At 47.5% G+C, this 13369-nt stretch overlaps 1 protein-coding gene across 1 annotated transcript; it reads right to left on the reverse strand.

Annotated features, from left to right (window-relative positions):
• Positions 1–6361: 6361 nt before the first annotated feature.
• Positions 6362–12859, reverse strand: KLF10 (KLF transcription factor 10). The gene is made up of 4 exons (XM_060116323.1): positions 12680–12859; positions 9269–9502; positions 8256–9165; positions 6362–7958 (listed from the first exon to the last, which is right to left on the reverse strand). Exons 1-4 carry the CDS (start codon positions 12713–12715, stop codon positions 7699–7701), a joined length of 1440 nt encoding a protein of 479 aa, XP_059972306.1. The 5' UTR covers positions 12716–12859; the 3' UTR covers positions 6362–7698.
• Positions 12860–13369: the final 510 nt, after the last annotated feature.

The raw sequence follows: 13369 nt of genomic DNA on the forward strand, positions 1-13369 counted from the left end.
GGACCAGAAGTGACACGTCATTTCCATTCCAAGCCATTGAGCAGGCTGGACCCCACCCTGCCACAAGGGAGAAATCCAATGCTACCATGTGTCTGAAAAGCAGAGATCCTGAAATATTGGAAGAACTACAGGGATGGGGACCAGGTTCCCTTTCTGTTTGAAAACCATTGTGATTTGAACCACACTGACAATGAATAGAATGGATGTGACGAATAGCATAAGGAGGCCTCATGGTTACGTTATATCCACAACCAGCAAGGCTGACTACAGCCTTGACTAAATTTTCCTGGTTGAACTAAATTTAAATTGGAGATGAGGGGGCTTCCCTGGTGGCGCAGTGGTTGAGAGTCCACCTGCCCATGCAGGGGACACGGGTTCATGCCCCGGTACGGGAAGATCCCACGTGCCACGGAGCAGCTAGGCCCGTGAGCCATGGCCGCTGAGCCTGCGCGTCCAGAGCCTGTGCTCTGCAACTGGAGAGGCCACGACAGTGAGAGGCCCGCATAATGAAAAAAAAAAAATTATCATGTGACTCTGTTTACTTACATTCCCTTTAAAACTGTAAAACACTTATTAAATCTTAAGAATGGCTTCTTGGGCTTCCCTGGTGGCGCAGTGGTTGAGAGTCCGCCTGCCAATGCAGGGGACACGGGTTCATGCCCCGGTCCGGGAAGATCCCACGTGCTGCGGAGTGGCTGGGCCCGTGAGCCATGGCCACTGAACCTGCACGTCCGGAGCCTGTGCTCTGCAACGGGAGAGGCCACAACAGTGAGTAGGCCTGCGTACCACAAAAAAAAAAAAAAAAAATTGGAGATGAGAATATATAATCCCTTAGAAAAAATCAAGTTGAACAAGTCTAAACATGGATAACAAAAGACCATCATGATGCCTATTCTGTTCACATTATTGTTGGGATCAGGCAGAGGATTCTGAATCTGATCTATGTCCTTTGTCACAAATAATGCTTGCAGGTATGTAATGAAGGAAAACTTTCTTTAGGATAAAGGGTATTCCATGACTAAGAAATACCTGAGTGCACAATTGAAAAATATGTCTCCTGAATGGCTAGGAATCACACACTGTACTGGGCATGATGTCACTGCACCGTGTGATATGCGGTAGGCCTTCAAAGTATTTAGCTCTCATAGGAAATTTACCAGATACTAGAAATAGAAACTTAAGACTAGTTTAGAAAATACTGCTATAAGTGTATTAAGATGGACCAATATAGACTGACATATGTTGACCAATATTATGGGCAATACTATTTGTATATATATATATAATACATAGGCAATATTATTGTGTCACTTCAAAATTCATACATTGAAGTCCTAATTCCCAGTACCTCCTCAGAATGTGACTGTACTTGAAAATAGAATCTTTAAAGAGTGAATTAAGGTTAAATGAGGTCATTGGAGTGGGCCCTAATCTGACTGGTGTCCTTAAAAGGAGAGATTAGGACACAGACAGACACAGAGGGAAGACCATGTGAAGACACAAGGAGAAGGGGGCCATCTACAAGCCAAGGAGCGGGACCTCAGAAGAAATCAACCCCACCAACACGTTGATCTCAGACCTCTAGCCTCCAGAACTGTGAACAATTTTGTGAACGTTTGCAGTTTGACCTTCGTCCCTAACAGGAACCACATTATGACCATTTCTAACTGACATCAGATTGCTAGCCCCACCTCTAGGGGCCTTTTCTGTCTTAATGACTGATCTGAGTGTGATAGTGCAATCCCCATCACTGGTATTGGAGTAGTCCACCTAGCATTTGTTTGCTTGTTTTTCTCAGTTTTCAGATCTAATTCTACCTTGGGAAGCAAGTCAGATAAGCATTATAATCCCCATTTTATAGATAATGAAACTGAACCATGAAATAGTCAAACTGTTTAGCTCATAATTACAGTCAGTTCAGTGCACAGGCTCCATGACCCCAGAAGTTTCCTTTCCCAAGGCCACACTGTTTTACTTTGTCCCTGGGTAATAAACACTCAATACTTTTTCTGTGTGTGTGTGGCCGCGCTGCCAGCCATGCGGGATCTTAGTTGCCCGACCAGGGATTGAACCCGGGCCCCCTGCAGTGGAAGCTCAGAGTCCTAACCACTGAATCACCAGGGAATTCCCCAGTAAACACTCAATACTGGGACTTCCCTGGTGGTCCAGTGGGTAAGACTCCACTCTCCCAACGCAGGGGGCCCAGGTTTGATCCCTGGTTGGGGAACTAGATCCCGCATGCACGCCACACCTAGGAGTCCACATGCAGCAACTAAGACCTGGTGCAGCATGCATGCATGCATGCATATTTAAAACAGAACAAAACAAAAAACACTCAACACTTATCTGTTCAAACTAAAAGGATGCCTTTTGGAAACTGATATTCAAGGTCCAGATAATCTAATTATAGAAATAGAAAACTGCTTCTACCCCAGCCTACCCTACACTTCATGTTATTTCTTAGCTTTTCATTTTCTTCCTTGAATCTCATTCAGATTTTTCCCAACCCAAGCAGTGCCTCCACTGACTAGTGGCTAAACTTAGAATTAAAAATTATTTCAAGGAAATCAAAGAAAGATAAGGTGTCACTTTCTTATATTTGGGGGTACTCCCCCCCTTTTAGCATCCCACTGCCAAGCTGGTCAATCAAGTTCAAACTGGGATTGTTGGCATCCATTGAGTACAGCACCATGAGTTTCTAAATCTCTGTCAAGATTAGGACGCCAACGGGCAGGGGAAGCTTAAAACAGCCTCATGTATCTGGCCCTATTTAGTTTTATTCCTTCCACTGTTGGGGGGGAAAAGTCAGTTGGACATCTCCAGAAGATACAGCAGTGAGCAATATCCACAGGCTGCTTATCCTTGGGGAGTTTTACAGACATTTAGCAATTTCAGTAAAGGGTAATGATTATTATGATAGCAGAAATGTCAAGGTAAAAGGGCAGGGAAACATTTCCAGCAGACAAAACAGCATATGTGACAGCTCAGAGCTTGGACAGGATGTAGAGAATAAGGTGGGGGTGGGTTGGGAGACTAGGAGCAGCTGAATGGTGCAGGGTCTTCTAGGTCTTCTTGGGACACTTCAGCAGCCACTGGCCACACCTGAAATGTGGTGAGTCCCAATTGAGAGGTGCTATAAGCATAGGATATATACTGGATTTCAAAGATTAGTACAAAAAAAGATGTGATGTATCTCATTAACAGTTTTATATTGATTATATGCTGAAATGATAATATTATGGGTTAAATAAAAACATTTAATTGCTTTTTCTGTTTTTATTTTCTTATGTAGCTCCTAGAAAATTTCAAATTCCCTATGTGGCTCACATTCTATTTCTCTCCAAGAGCACTGTTCTAGACCATGTTAGGAAATCTAGACTTCATCTTGAGAGCATTGGGAAGGGTCTGAAGCATTTTAAACAGGGAAGTGACATGGTCAGATCTGCATTTTCAAAAGACTCTGTGGTAAGGAGAGAGGGTGGTGGGGAGACAAGACCCGAGGCAGAGAGACCAGTTACAGGGGCTGCTGCAGTTGTCCAAGCGGGAGAGGGTGGATTAGACAGGGTAGTAGCAATGCAGGTAGAGACAATGTTTTTTTGTTTTTTTTTTTTTTTGCTGTACGCGGGCCTCTCACTGCTGTGGCCTCTCCCGCTGCGGAGCACAGGCTCCGGACACACAGGCTCCGCGGCCATGGCTCGCGGGCCCAGCCGCTCCGCGGCATGTGGGACCCTCCGGGATCGGGGCACGAACCCGCGTCCCCTGCATCGGCAGGCGGACTCTCAACCACTGCGCCACCAGGGAAGCCCGAGACAATGTTTTAAAAGTCTGATTACTAATACCAAACAGCTCTCATTCCAGTGAGAAATGATAGGTTGAACTGTATGAAATTTCCATCTTTGTCAATCAAAAATGGTTGAGGGCTTCCCTGGTGGCGCAGTGGTTGAGAGTCCGCCTGCTGATGCAGGGGACATGGGTTCGTGCCCCGGTCCGGGAAGATCCCACGTGCCGCGGGGCGGCTGGGCCCGTGAGCCATGGCCGCCGAGCCTGCGCGTCCGGAGCCTGTGCTCCGCAAAGGGAGAGGCCACGACAGTGAGAGGTCTGCATACCGCAAAAAAAAAAAAAAAAAAGGTTGAATATTGAAGGAGCTAATAAGGGCTAAAGTTGGAATAGTTGAGTCACGAAATAAGAATAGTATTGTATTATAACCCAAATAATGACATAAATGTCCATGAGTCCATACTGACATAAAAAAAAGGAATAAATAAATAAATGGGGGAGAAGTAACAACTCTTTCTTATAGAAAATTCAAATGAATAAATAATGGAGGAAATAGGAAATCACCATTAGTATATCACAGTAATAACTGCCTCAGGCAAGATCCACTTAAGGATATTAAATGAGTGGGAAAAAGTTGAAATAGGTTATTTGTGTAGTCTTAAAGTATCTCCATCCAAATATTTAATAAAGCAAGAAATAGTCAATTTACAGTGGAAAATTCCAGCAGATATCACCACCTTAGCCATGTGATGAAAGTTAACATCTCCCATAATACAGAATGACATCCCATATTCCTTGATATCATGCACTGAGGACATTATCACTCTGTGGTATCTTCCCAGTTAATGCATAACCTCAATCTAATCATGAAAAAACATCAGACAAACCCAAACTGAGGGGCAGAAATAACTGACAAATACTCTTCCAAAGAGATGAGAGAAGACTGAGGCATAACCACAGATTGGAGGAGACTGCGGAGATTGACAACTAAATGCAATTTGAGACACTGGATTAGGTCCCGTAATAGCAAGAAGACAGTAGAAAAACCAGTGAAACCCAAGTAAGGTCTGTACTTTAGCTAGTAATATTGTACTGAGTTAATTTCTTCATTTTCTTAAATGTTCTTTGGCTATGGAAGATGTTATCAAAAGGGGAAGCTAGATGAAGGGTATATGGCAACTATTTTTGCAACTTTCTCTAAGTCTACAATTATCAAAAAAGAATTAACTGTTAAGAGAGCTGAGTATCAGCAATTTCATATAGTTCAACGTAATATATAAATCAGACAAGAAACAACCAAAACTGACATGCTAAAACTACACTAAAACCACATTATCATAACATGCTACAAATGCACTTGTTTGGGGGACAACTTTTGCATCAAGATCAGAGCCTGCATCAACATTCAACTCATATATAATACTCTATTCAAATGATTTACAAGATTTCTAAGAAAAAGTGTCAGGTGTCAACTAGGACTGGGAAGAACACAGCAATGGGTGGCACAGTTCCACTGGCTTTGTCATGACAAGGGACTGGGCTTTGGAACAGGCAGAGATTACTTCAGCCACCTTCCTTTATTCCCACTTCTGAAGACCTGCCACCATGAGGAACTCTAGGGGATAGGATGGTCCAGGTCCCAACACAGAAACTACAGAATGGCAAGGTCCCCTCCAGCATGTGTGCTGTGCTTAGGTGGTGTAAGTTTCCAAGAAAAGGATCAGCAGGTACATGGATGGCTCAGGATGCCTGTCCTACAGCTGGTGCCAAGTGAGCGCACCGCCCTTTACCATGGCACTCAACAGCTGGACACCGTGGAAGATGTTCTCTCATGACAAGGTTATCTCAGAGCAAATTAAAATACTAACCTCCAAAATTATATGCCATACACTAAGTAGCATTTACAGCTCCTAGTTCTACTGGCGAGTGACTAGCAAGTATTTCTCTTCAGAGGTGGATTAGCTTTCAGGCAGCTTAAGTACTAGTATGTTTATTGCATTTACGGTATCACTGAATGGTCTGAGTTAACCTAACTTCTATAAGTATTTTACTCTTTAATAGGTCAGGCTTCTTTTCATTTCACAGCAGTCATTACTGTAATTACTCATGTGGTGCTCCCTTTAACTCAGTGCTACTTAAGGTTTTGCTGAGAGCCAGAACTATATTTCAACTCCACATCATCAAAACATACAAAAATGTTTTAAAAAGGTAGATATCTGGTCTTGCTTTGTGTGTGTTTTAATTAGATTTTATTTTATTATTATTGTTTTTTGGCTGTGCCACATAGCTTGCAGGATTCTTGGACCAGGGATCGAACCTGGGCCCCTGAATGAGAGTGCCAAGTCCTAACCACTGGACCACCAAGGAATTCCCTGGCCTTGCTTTGCATACTCTCTAAATTGATTACTCATGTTAAAGATATACTCCTACAGTTCTAAATTTGAATGAGGCCCTTCGAGAAATTCAGACCGTAAGTCTTTGGAGAGCACCAGTGATCAACGTCAAGGTCAGAGTGAGAATGGTTTTCAACAAATACAATCAACCAATTATATATATACCAAAGGAAATTCTTTATTGTAAACAAGATATAAAGTACAACAAAAGAAATATTGTGCAAATTGTAAATCACAAGGATTTTTTTTATTAAAAGAAAATTATTTTTTGTTTTCCAAGGGTCCAAAGTTTTGATGGCAGGAATCTACACCCAATATAGAGAAAAATGTTAAATGGAAAGACATAATGACATTTTTCACTATATATTTTAAACAACTGACTTTTGTTTCACCACGGTATATATCATCCACTATACAAAACAGAATATAACAGAAATACTGTTAACAAAAGTGAATGTCCTAATTATTTTTCTACCTATCTACTTCCACATTCCCCCCCCTCAAAAAAAACTCCTATAAATCAACAGGACATTTGTCCACTTGTGAATAATGTTCACTCACTTTCTAATTCAATAAAGCACATGTTATATCCTCATAACATAAGGGTACTTTACTGATGACCTAAGCCATCTTTTTGAAGGAGTTATCTAAAATCCTTAATATCCCTTCTTTACAATATGTGTTTTCGTCTTCAATTTTTTTTCAAAACAAAGTGCAGTGTATTTTAGAGTCTACGGAAAACACATTGGTATACAATTTTCCAATCTACACAGGGAACTGCAGCCAACTAAGGTTCAAAGCATAATAAAATGCCTAGTTATAGTCATTTGTTAAACTTTTAAAACAAAAACGCAAAAAAAAAAACCCTGAAGCTACACTTCAAAGCAATTAAATTAATGAGGATTCCAATTCTTTGGGACCTCTTCAGCAATATACAGTTGCTCAATTCCAAACATCAGCAACTAGTGTAAAAATGCTAGTTCTAGATATATTTAACAACTACGTCCACGAAGTTGAATGGAAAGACTAAGAATAGTAAACAAGATAACTCTAGGAAAGGATAATAATATTCGCGATAATACAAATCAATTTTACATCTCCATCTCTGTACCGTAATGTTTACTTCCAGTCTCTACACTCTTGAAACCAGTGCTTTTGAAGAATCACATTGAAAAGTTGGTCTCAAGTATAAATGGTGAAAGTAAAGTAATAAATTGTGCACACAAATTCAAAATCTGTGCTATCTGTGGTTGGGCTGACCTCACCTGAAACCTTCAAAAGATACTGAAAGGAATAAAAACTTTCTCATCTCTCTTACGTGGTAAGAAATGAGTCCTGCCACTCTTTGAGCTGCCTGAGGCCGTAGCACTTCTTACCATCTAACCCAGGCTGGGCCTTCTCCCCAGGCCGTGGGGCTTCTGCTTGCAGCCCGCACTGGAGGGCCACAGACTTGCAGTGGAAGCATTTTTATATCACCACTGGCTTCTGGCTGTGACCAAAGTTAGTCTGATTCTTCGCCAGCCGTCTGTCACTGTGTGGGAGCAGGGGTTGGAGGTAGGGTAATGTCATTTAACTTGCTCACTTCCATCTGCCAGTTTGGTAGCTTCTTGGCTGACAGATGGCGCCGGGCATGTTTGGTCAAATGGTCGCTCCTCATGAACCGCCGGTCACACATGGGACAGGCGAATTTCTTCTCACCTGTGTGGGTTCGTCGGTGTCTGGACAGTTCATCTGAACGGGCAAACCTCCTTTCACAACCTTTCCAGCTACAGCTAAAAGGTTTTTCTCCTGAAACAAAAAAAGTCATATTATTATTATTATGCATTTATTAAGTCGCTGTAAGTTACATATTAAATCATATTTAAGACACTTTATTAGATATTTAAAGAATCATCATTTGAGAAATTAAAACAAAAACACCTTGATGAAATCTTTTAAAAGAACTTGCACTGGTAAATACCATCCACTGAATTGGCTAATAAGGCAAGTTCTTCCTTAACATGCCTGGTTTACATTTGTGATCATTGCCAAAAAACTTTCATCCAAATTTCTAAGACTTAAATATAAATAAGAAATGGTTGGTACCTGTATGCGTTCTCATGTGGGCCTTCAGATGAGAACTTTTAAAGTACGTCTTGCCACATCCTGGATGGCTACAGATGTGACTTCTTATCCTTGATGAGTCAATCTGAGGAGTGACTTTTGCTGCTGAAGGAGAAAACCCTGGAGCAGGGGCAATGGGAGAGAGTCTGGTGCCATTTGGGCTCACCACTGGAGGCTTTGGGTTCTGAACAACGGGCTGGGGTACAACAAACATGACGGCGCCTTTGGGCACCTGAGTGCCCATGAATACAACAGGTGGGCAGACGGCTGGCGGCTGACTGGGTGGAGTGCTGGGGACGACTGTTGTCACAACTGGGTTGTTTGCAGGGAGGGGAACCATCTGGCAGATGACGGGCATAGGTGGCACTCCCCCTGTTGATACTGCAGGTGGAGAGACTAAGACCGACTTTTGTTGTGGGGACATGGGGACCGGCTGAGATCTACAGATTACTGTCTCTGAGGAAGGCACAGAAAAGTCATAAAGTGCAGCACTTGCTTTCTCTTCAACACCTGCTACTGTGTCTCTCTCACGTTTGGATCTGTTTGGTGACACAGCTGCACAAGGTATGTTTTTTCTTGCAGCCTCAGCATTTAGGTGGGTTCTTCTTCGAAAAGAATTGTCCTGATAGTTAAGGATGCTGGCTGCTTTCACTGGGCAAGATCGGTGGTTACACAGCTGGGCATCAGCTGTATGACGAATCACACTTGTTGCCTGAGCCTTGGGGAGTTTGGGGGCAGGTACTGGGCTCTTCTCTTTGAAAGGTGCAGCAGCAACGTGAGGCTTGGCAGTATCTGACAATGATTTGAAGTGTCCAGTAGATGGCGCTGGTGCCATCAGATTTGACACTTGAGAGGGTTCAAAGTCAGAGGGACTGTAAGGTGGAGTCAAACACTAGAGCAGAGAAATACAGGCAACAGCGTGAAGAACAGTAGAGTTCATTATATAATTATAAGAAATTCTCATTTACACTCATCTTTAAAGCAACAATACTTACAAATGCTGGGACTGTATGAAAATCAGGTGTACCAGGAAGCAGATTCTCTTCCTCTGACATATCAGACACTGGAGTAACGGGTCTGCTTTCAATGTATTTCTTAAAATCAGACTTCCAACTGCAGCTCATTGACATAAGTGCTTCTACAGCTTCAAAGTCACTTTTCTCTGCAGTTTTGTTCCAGGAATACACACTCTCTTTTGATCTTTCAGAAATCATTTCCATTCTTTCCTCCTATAAACACAAAAGATTAAATGCTATAAGCATATTGTCATCCACATGACACGCAGAGCAATGTGCAATTTTTTTTCTTTTTACAATCTGCACAATTTTTCAAAATAAAACTTGAAATAATTTTTCTCATCCCTACTCTGATGGTACACAGTGATAAAAGTCTTCCTCATTCTTCCTCTCACACTTAGGCCTGAACACTGATACCCTTGCAAAGTAAAGAGAAAGTTATTACCATTATGAGGACCAAGACCAAAGGTATCAATGCACTTGTAACCCAAAAAAGAACTGCTTGGCTTAGAAGAAAAAAAGATTTTATATTCTTTCCAAAGTAGTCAACTGCAACAGGAGTCACACAAAATAACTGAGGGAAGGCTCTGCAAAAAAGTCATCTTTTTTCAATACTACAGGTATGGGGACCTGGTGGTCCAGTGGCTAAGGCGACGGGCTCCCAATGCCGGGGGCACGGTTTGATCTCTGGTCAGGGAACTAGATCCCACATGCATGCCTCAACTAAAGATCCTGCGTGCGGCAACTAAGACCCAGGGCAGCCAAATAAATAAACAAATGTTTTTTAAAAAATCATTAAAAGAAATACTACAGGTATGGTATGAGATCTTTTCAGGTATGAGTTCCTACTAGAAAAAAATAAAGGGCCAAAACTTTCTTTTAAAAAGGCAAAGTATAGTGGACAGAGCTGTGGTCTGTTGATTTCGGTGTGACCTTTGGAAAGAGTAATTTCAACTTCTTCTCGTTTGTGTTCTCATTCACTGGATCTTATACTTAACACAATGGTTTGCTATGTATAACTGTGACCAGCTAATGCAATAGCACAAAAAAGAGATAATCAGAAAATTTAATATTTGACTCAAATTTGCAAAAACTGATTGTAAGGAATCTTCAATAGTCAAAATAGAATCTTATTTTAATGTTTTTAAGGAACTGCTCCTTGATAAAAATAACAGCACATACTTTGTATTTATTTGAACAACTCCTTCTATCAGGTGTTTAATGCTTCATATTAAAGTTCCTTAAACTGCACTAGAAGTTACTACCCTCCATCTCTCCAATTTTCCACCAATGTGATCCCATTCTTTGGTCAAAGTAGAGATTGTGTAAAAATACCGAAAAATAGTCTTTACGTGGCAAGGTATTAATCTCAACACTTGAAAAAAACGCATAAACCCTTCGTGCTGAAGCCTTAAGAAGCCATCGCTCTTCAAACATCGCTAACAATGCAATTGCATAATCGCGGACCCTTTATGTAAGCTGCAACGGACAGCGCATGTTGTGTAAAAGCCTCAAGACGCCAATGCAAAGGAAAAAAGAGAAAAGGCAGGCAGCAGGGAAGGAGAGTGTGAGCTGGGAAGGGCAGGGAGAAGTCGGGAGGGGAGGAAAGGGAGTGGGCCGCGAGAGAGGCAGGAAAGGGAAGCGCGGGCGGAGGCGCGGGAGGGGAAGGCAGACGAGGGGCGGGGGCGGACGGCGGGGGAGATCCTCGCTGGCTGGGACAGACGGATGGGGCCGCCCTAGCCTCAATGAGGCTCGCGGGTGAGTCACTGGGAACATTCCTCGCCGCTCGCACGTCCCCGCGTCCCTGCCCCCGCCATTGGCCAGCAGGCCGGGCGGCCCAGGCTGGGATTGGCTGGGCCGCGAAGGGCGGGGGCGCGGAGGAGGAGAAGGAGGGGGCGAGGCATGTGAACAAAGCGTGATCAGCGGCTGCTCCGGGCGGCGCAGGAAACCTGAACTGGGAATTGCCGCGCCGTCACCTTTCACCTACTTCCTGAGCCTGCGGGCCCCCGCCCTCGCGACGGCCCGGGGGAGGGGCCGCGGGCGCCGCCGCCAACCGCCCGGCAGTGCGCGCCCGAGCCCGCGGGGAGGGGCGGAGCCGCGGGCGCCGGGCTCCAGGAGCGCCCGCCCCTTCCAGCTCCGCGCGAGCCGCCGTTCCCTTAGGAACCGACAGCGGGGCCGGGCCTCCCTCCCGCCCCTGGCGGAGGCCGGGGCTGGGTCACTCAGGGACGAGAAGCTCCCCGGGCGCATCCGCTCCCGGCCCACCCCCGGCCTCCGCCTCAGCTGCCGGAGGAGGAGCCGGGTCCCCGCGGAAACCCGGCCCCCGCCCTCCTCCGGCTGCAGTCCCCGGGGACCCGGCCGAGCCCTCGGCGCTTCCCGCCCACGCCTCCCGCGGGATCTCAGACCACCCTGACTGTCCTCGAAGACGCGCGTCCCCCCCCGCGGTTTCCGGCAGCACCGGCCCCCGTCAGCCGCGCGTCTCCACGAGTTCCCAGACGTGCAGCCCCAACAGGCCCTGCTCCAGACGCTCGGCTCCACGGCCTGCGGCTCCCGCCCCGACACGCTGCCCCCGCGTCTCGCAGCCCGGTTCCCCCCGCCCACCTTCCCCGCCCCGCTGCTGGGTCCCGCTTCCCACCCTCCCATCTCCTGTCGCCGAGGCGGCTCCCTCCCCCCTCCAAGGCGTCCTCAGAAGGCGGCCACCTGCCCGCTCCCGAGATGGGGAGTCTCCTCCAGCCGTATTGGGGGGCAACTCCCCGGTCCCCCTCGGCGGTCCCGGGCCCACGTGCCATTCCCCGCACCCACGCCGGGCGCCCCTCCCCCAGCCCCCGCTATCTGCTGAGCAGCCCCGTCCTGCAACCCTCCTTTCAGAGCCCCGAGATGGGGAGCCCCTTCTCCTCTCCATCGGACACCCCGCCCCTCAAAAGCTCCTGGGCAGCCCCCTCCCACCCTGGGTCGTATTCCTTATCCAGACGGAGGCATCTCTCCCCGGCGCCAGGTGCAGGGTGGCCCCTTGTCCCCCTCCTCCTTCCACACCTCCTATTCTCACTGACAGGGCAGCAGCCCCCTCCTCACTCTTCCCGCCCCTCCAGTCATCCTCCCCCTCACCTGCTTCAAGTCTCCCAGCGGAGCTGCCCCTTCCCCTCATTACACCTTGAGCAAGACCCTCTCTCCGTTCGTCTCTAGATACCATCCTGATTCTCCTGAGCCCCTCCGCGACGCACACGCCCTCACTAATGCCCAGTCTGCAGGCGGGAAGCCCCTTCCTCTCCCACGACTCCGCTGCAGCCTCAGTCCTCAGGCGAGGCTGATGTCAGGGGCTCAGGGTTCGCGCCCCCGGGGGCCCCTCAGACTCAGCGAGGCAGAGTAGGGCAGGGGCATCCTCAGGTCACTTACTGCAGCCTGCTGGAGAGAAGCGCCGAAGTTGAGCATGGTTGGCTGCCTGGCCGCCGGCGGCGAGCTGACTGGCTGCTAGGCTGCTTGGCTGCCTGGCCACAGACGGGCGACCGGAGACACTCGACGCCGCTCCCGCCACCGCCGCGCTCCGCGCCGTCTGCCCCCTCCCCATTCAGGTAGCCGCTCCGCCTGCCCCGCGCCGCGGGCGGGGGTGGGGGCGGAGCCTTCCGCCGGCCAATCAGCGACAAAGGTGTGTGAGGCTCCGGCCAATGGGCTCGCGGGGCCACGCGTGATCAGCGGCTGCCCGGCAGCGTGAAGCTTGTGTCAGTGGAGCGTGTACACAATCTCCGGCAGCGTGTTCCCTCGGCCCAGCCCGAGGGAACTCCCGCCGCCACCTGACTCAGTGACACCACCCCTACCCCTCACCCACCCCCAGCCTGCGGTCCCCTTCCCTGGCCTGGGGGGGCAGCGCGGAGGACCTAGACCGGAGGCGCGGCAGCGGCGGCGCGCCCAGGCACTGCGGAGGGCCAGCCCCACGTGGGAGGTGGGGTGGGATGCCCGCTCCGCCCAGTCCCCTCGGCGCGAGGTCCCATCTCGGGCCGCAGCGGGGTAGGCGGGACGCGGGGTAGCCAAGCGGGGGAAGAGGCGGCTGCAAGCCAAGGGTCCGGAGCCAAGAGATTTGCATTTGGA

Source organism: Mesoplodon densirostris, chromosome 13, assembly GCF_025265405.1.
Source record: "Mesoplodon densirostris isolate mMesDen1 chromosome 13, mMesDen1 primary haplotype, whole genome shotgun sequence".
Lineage (NCBI taxonomy): Eukaryota > Metazoa > Chordata > Mammalia > Artiodactyla > Ziphiidae > Mesoplodon > Mesoplodon densirostris.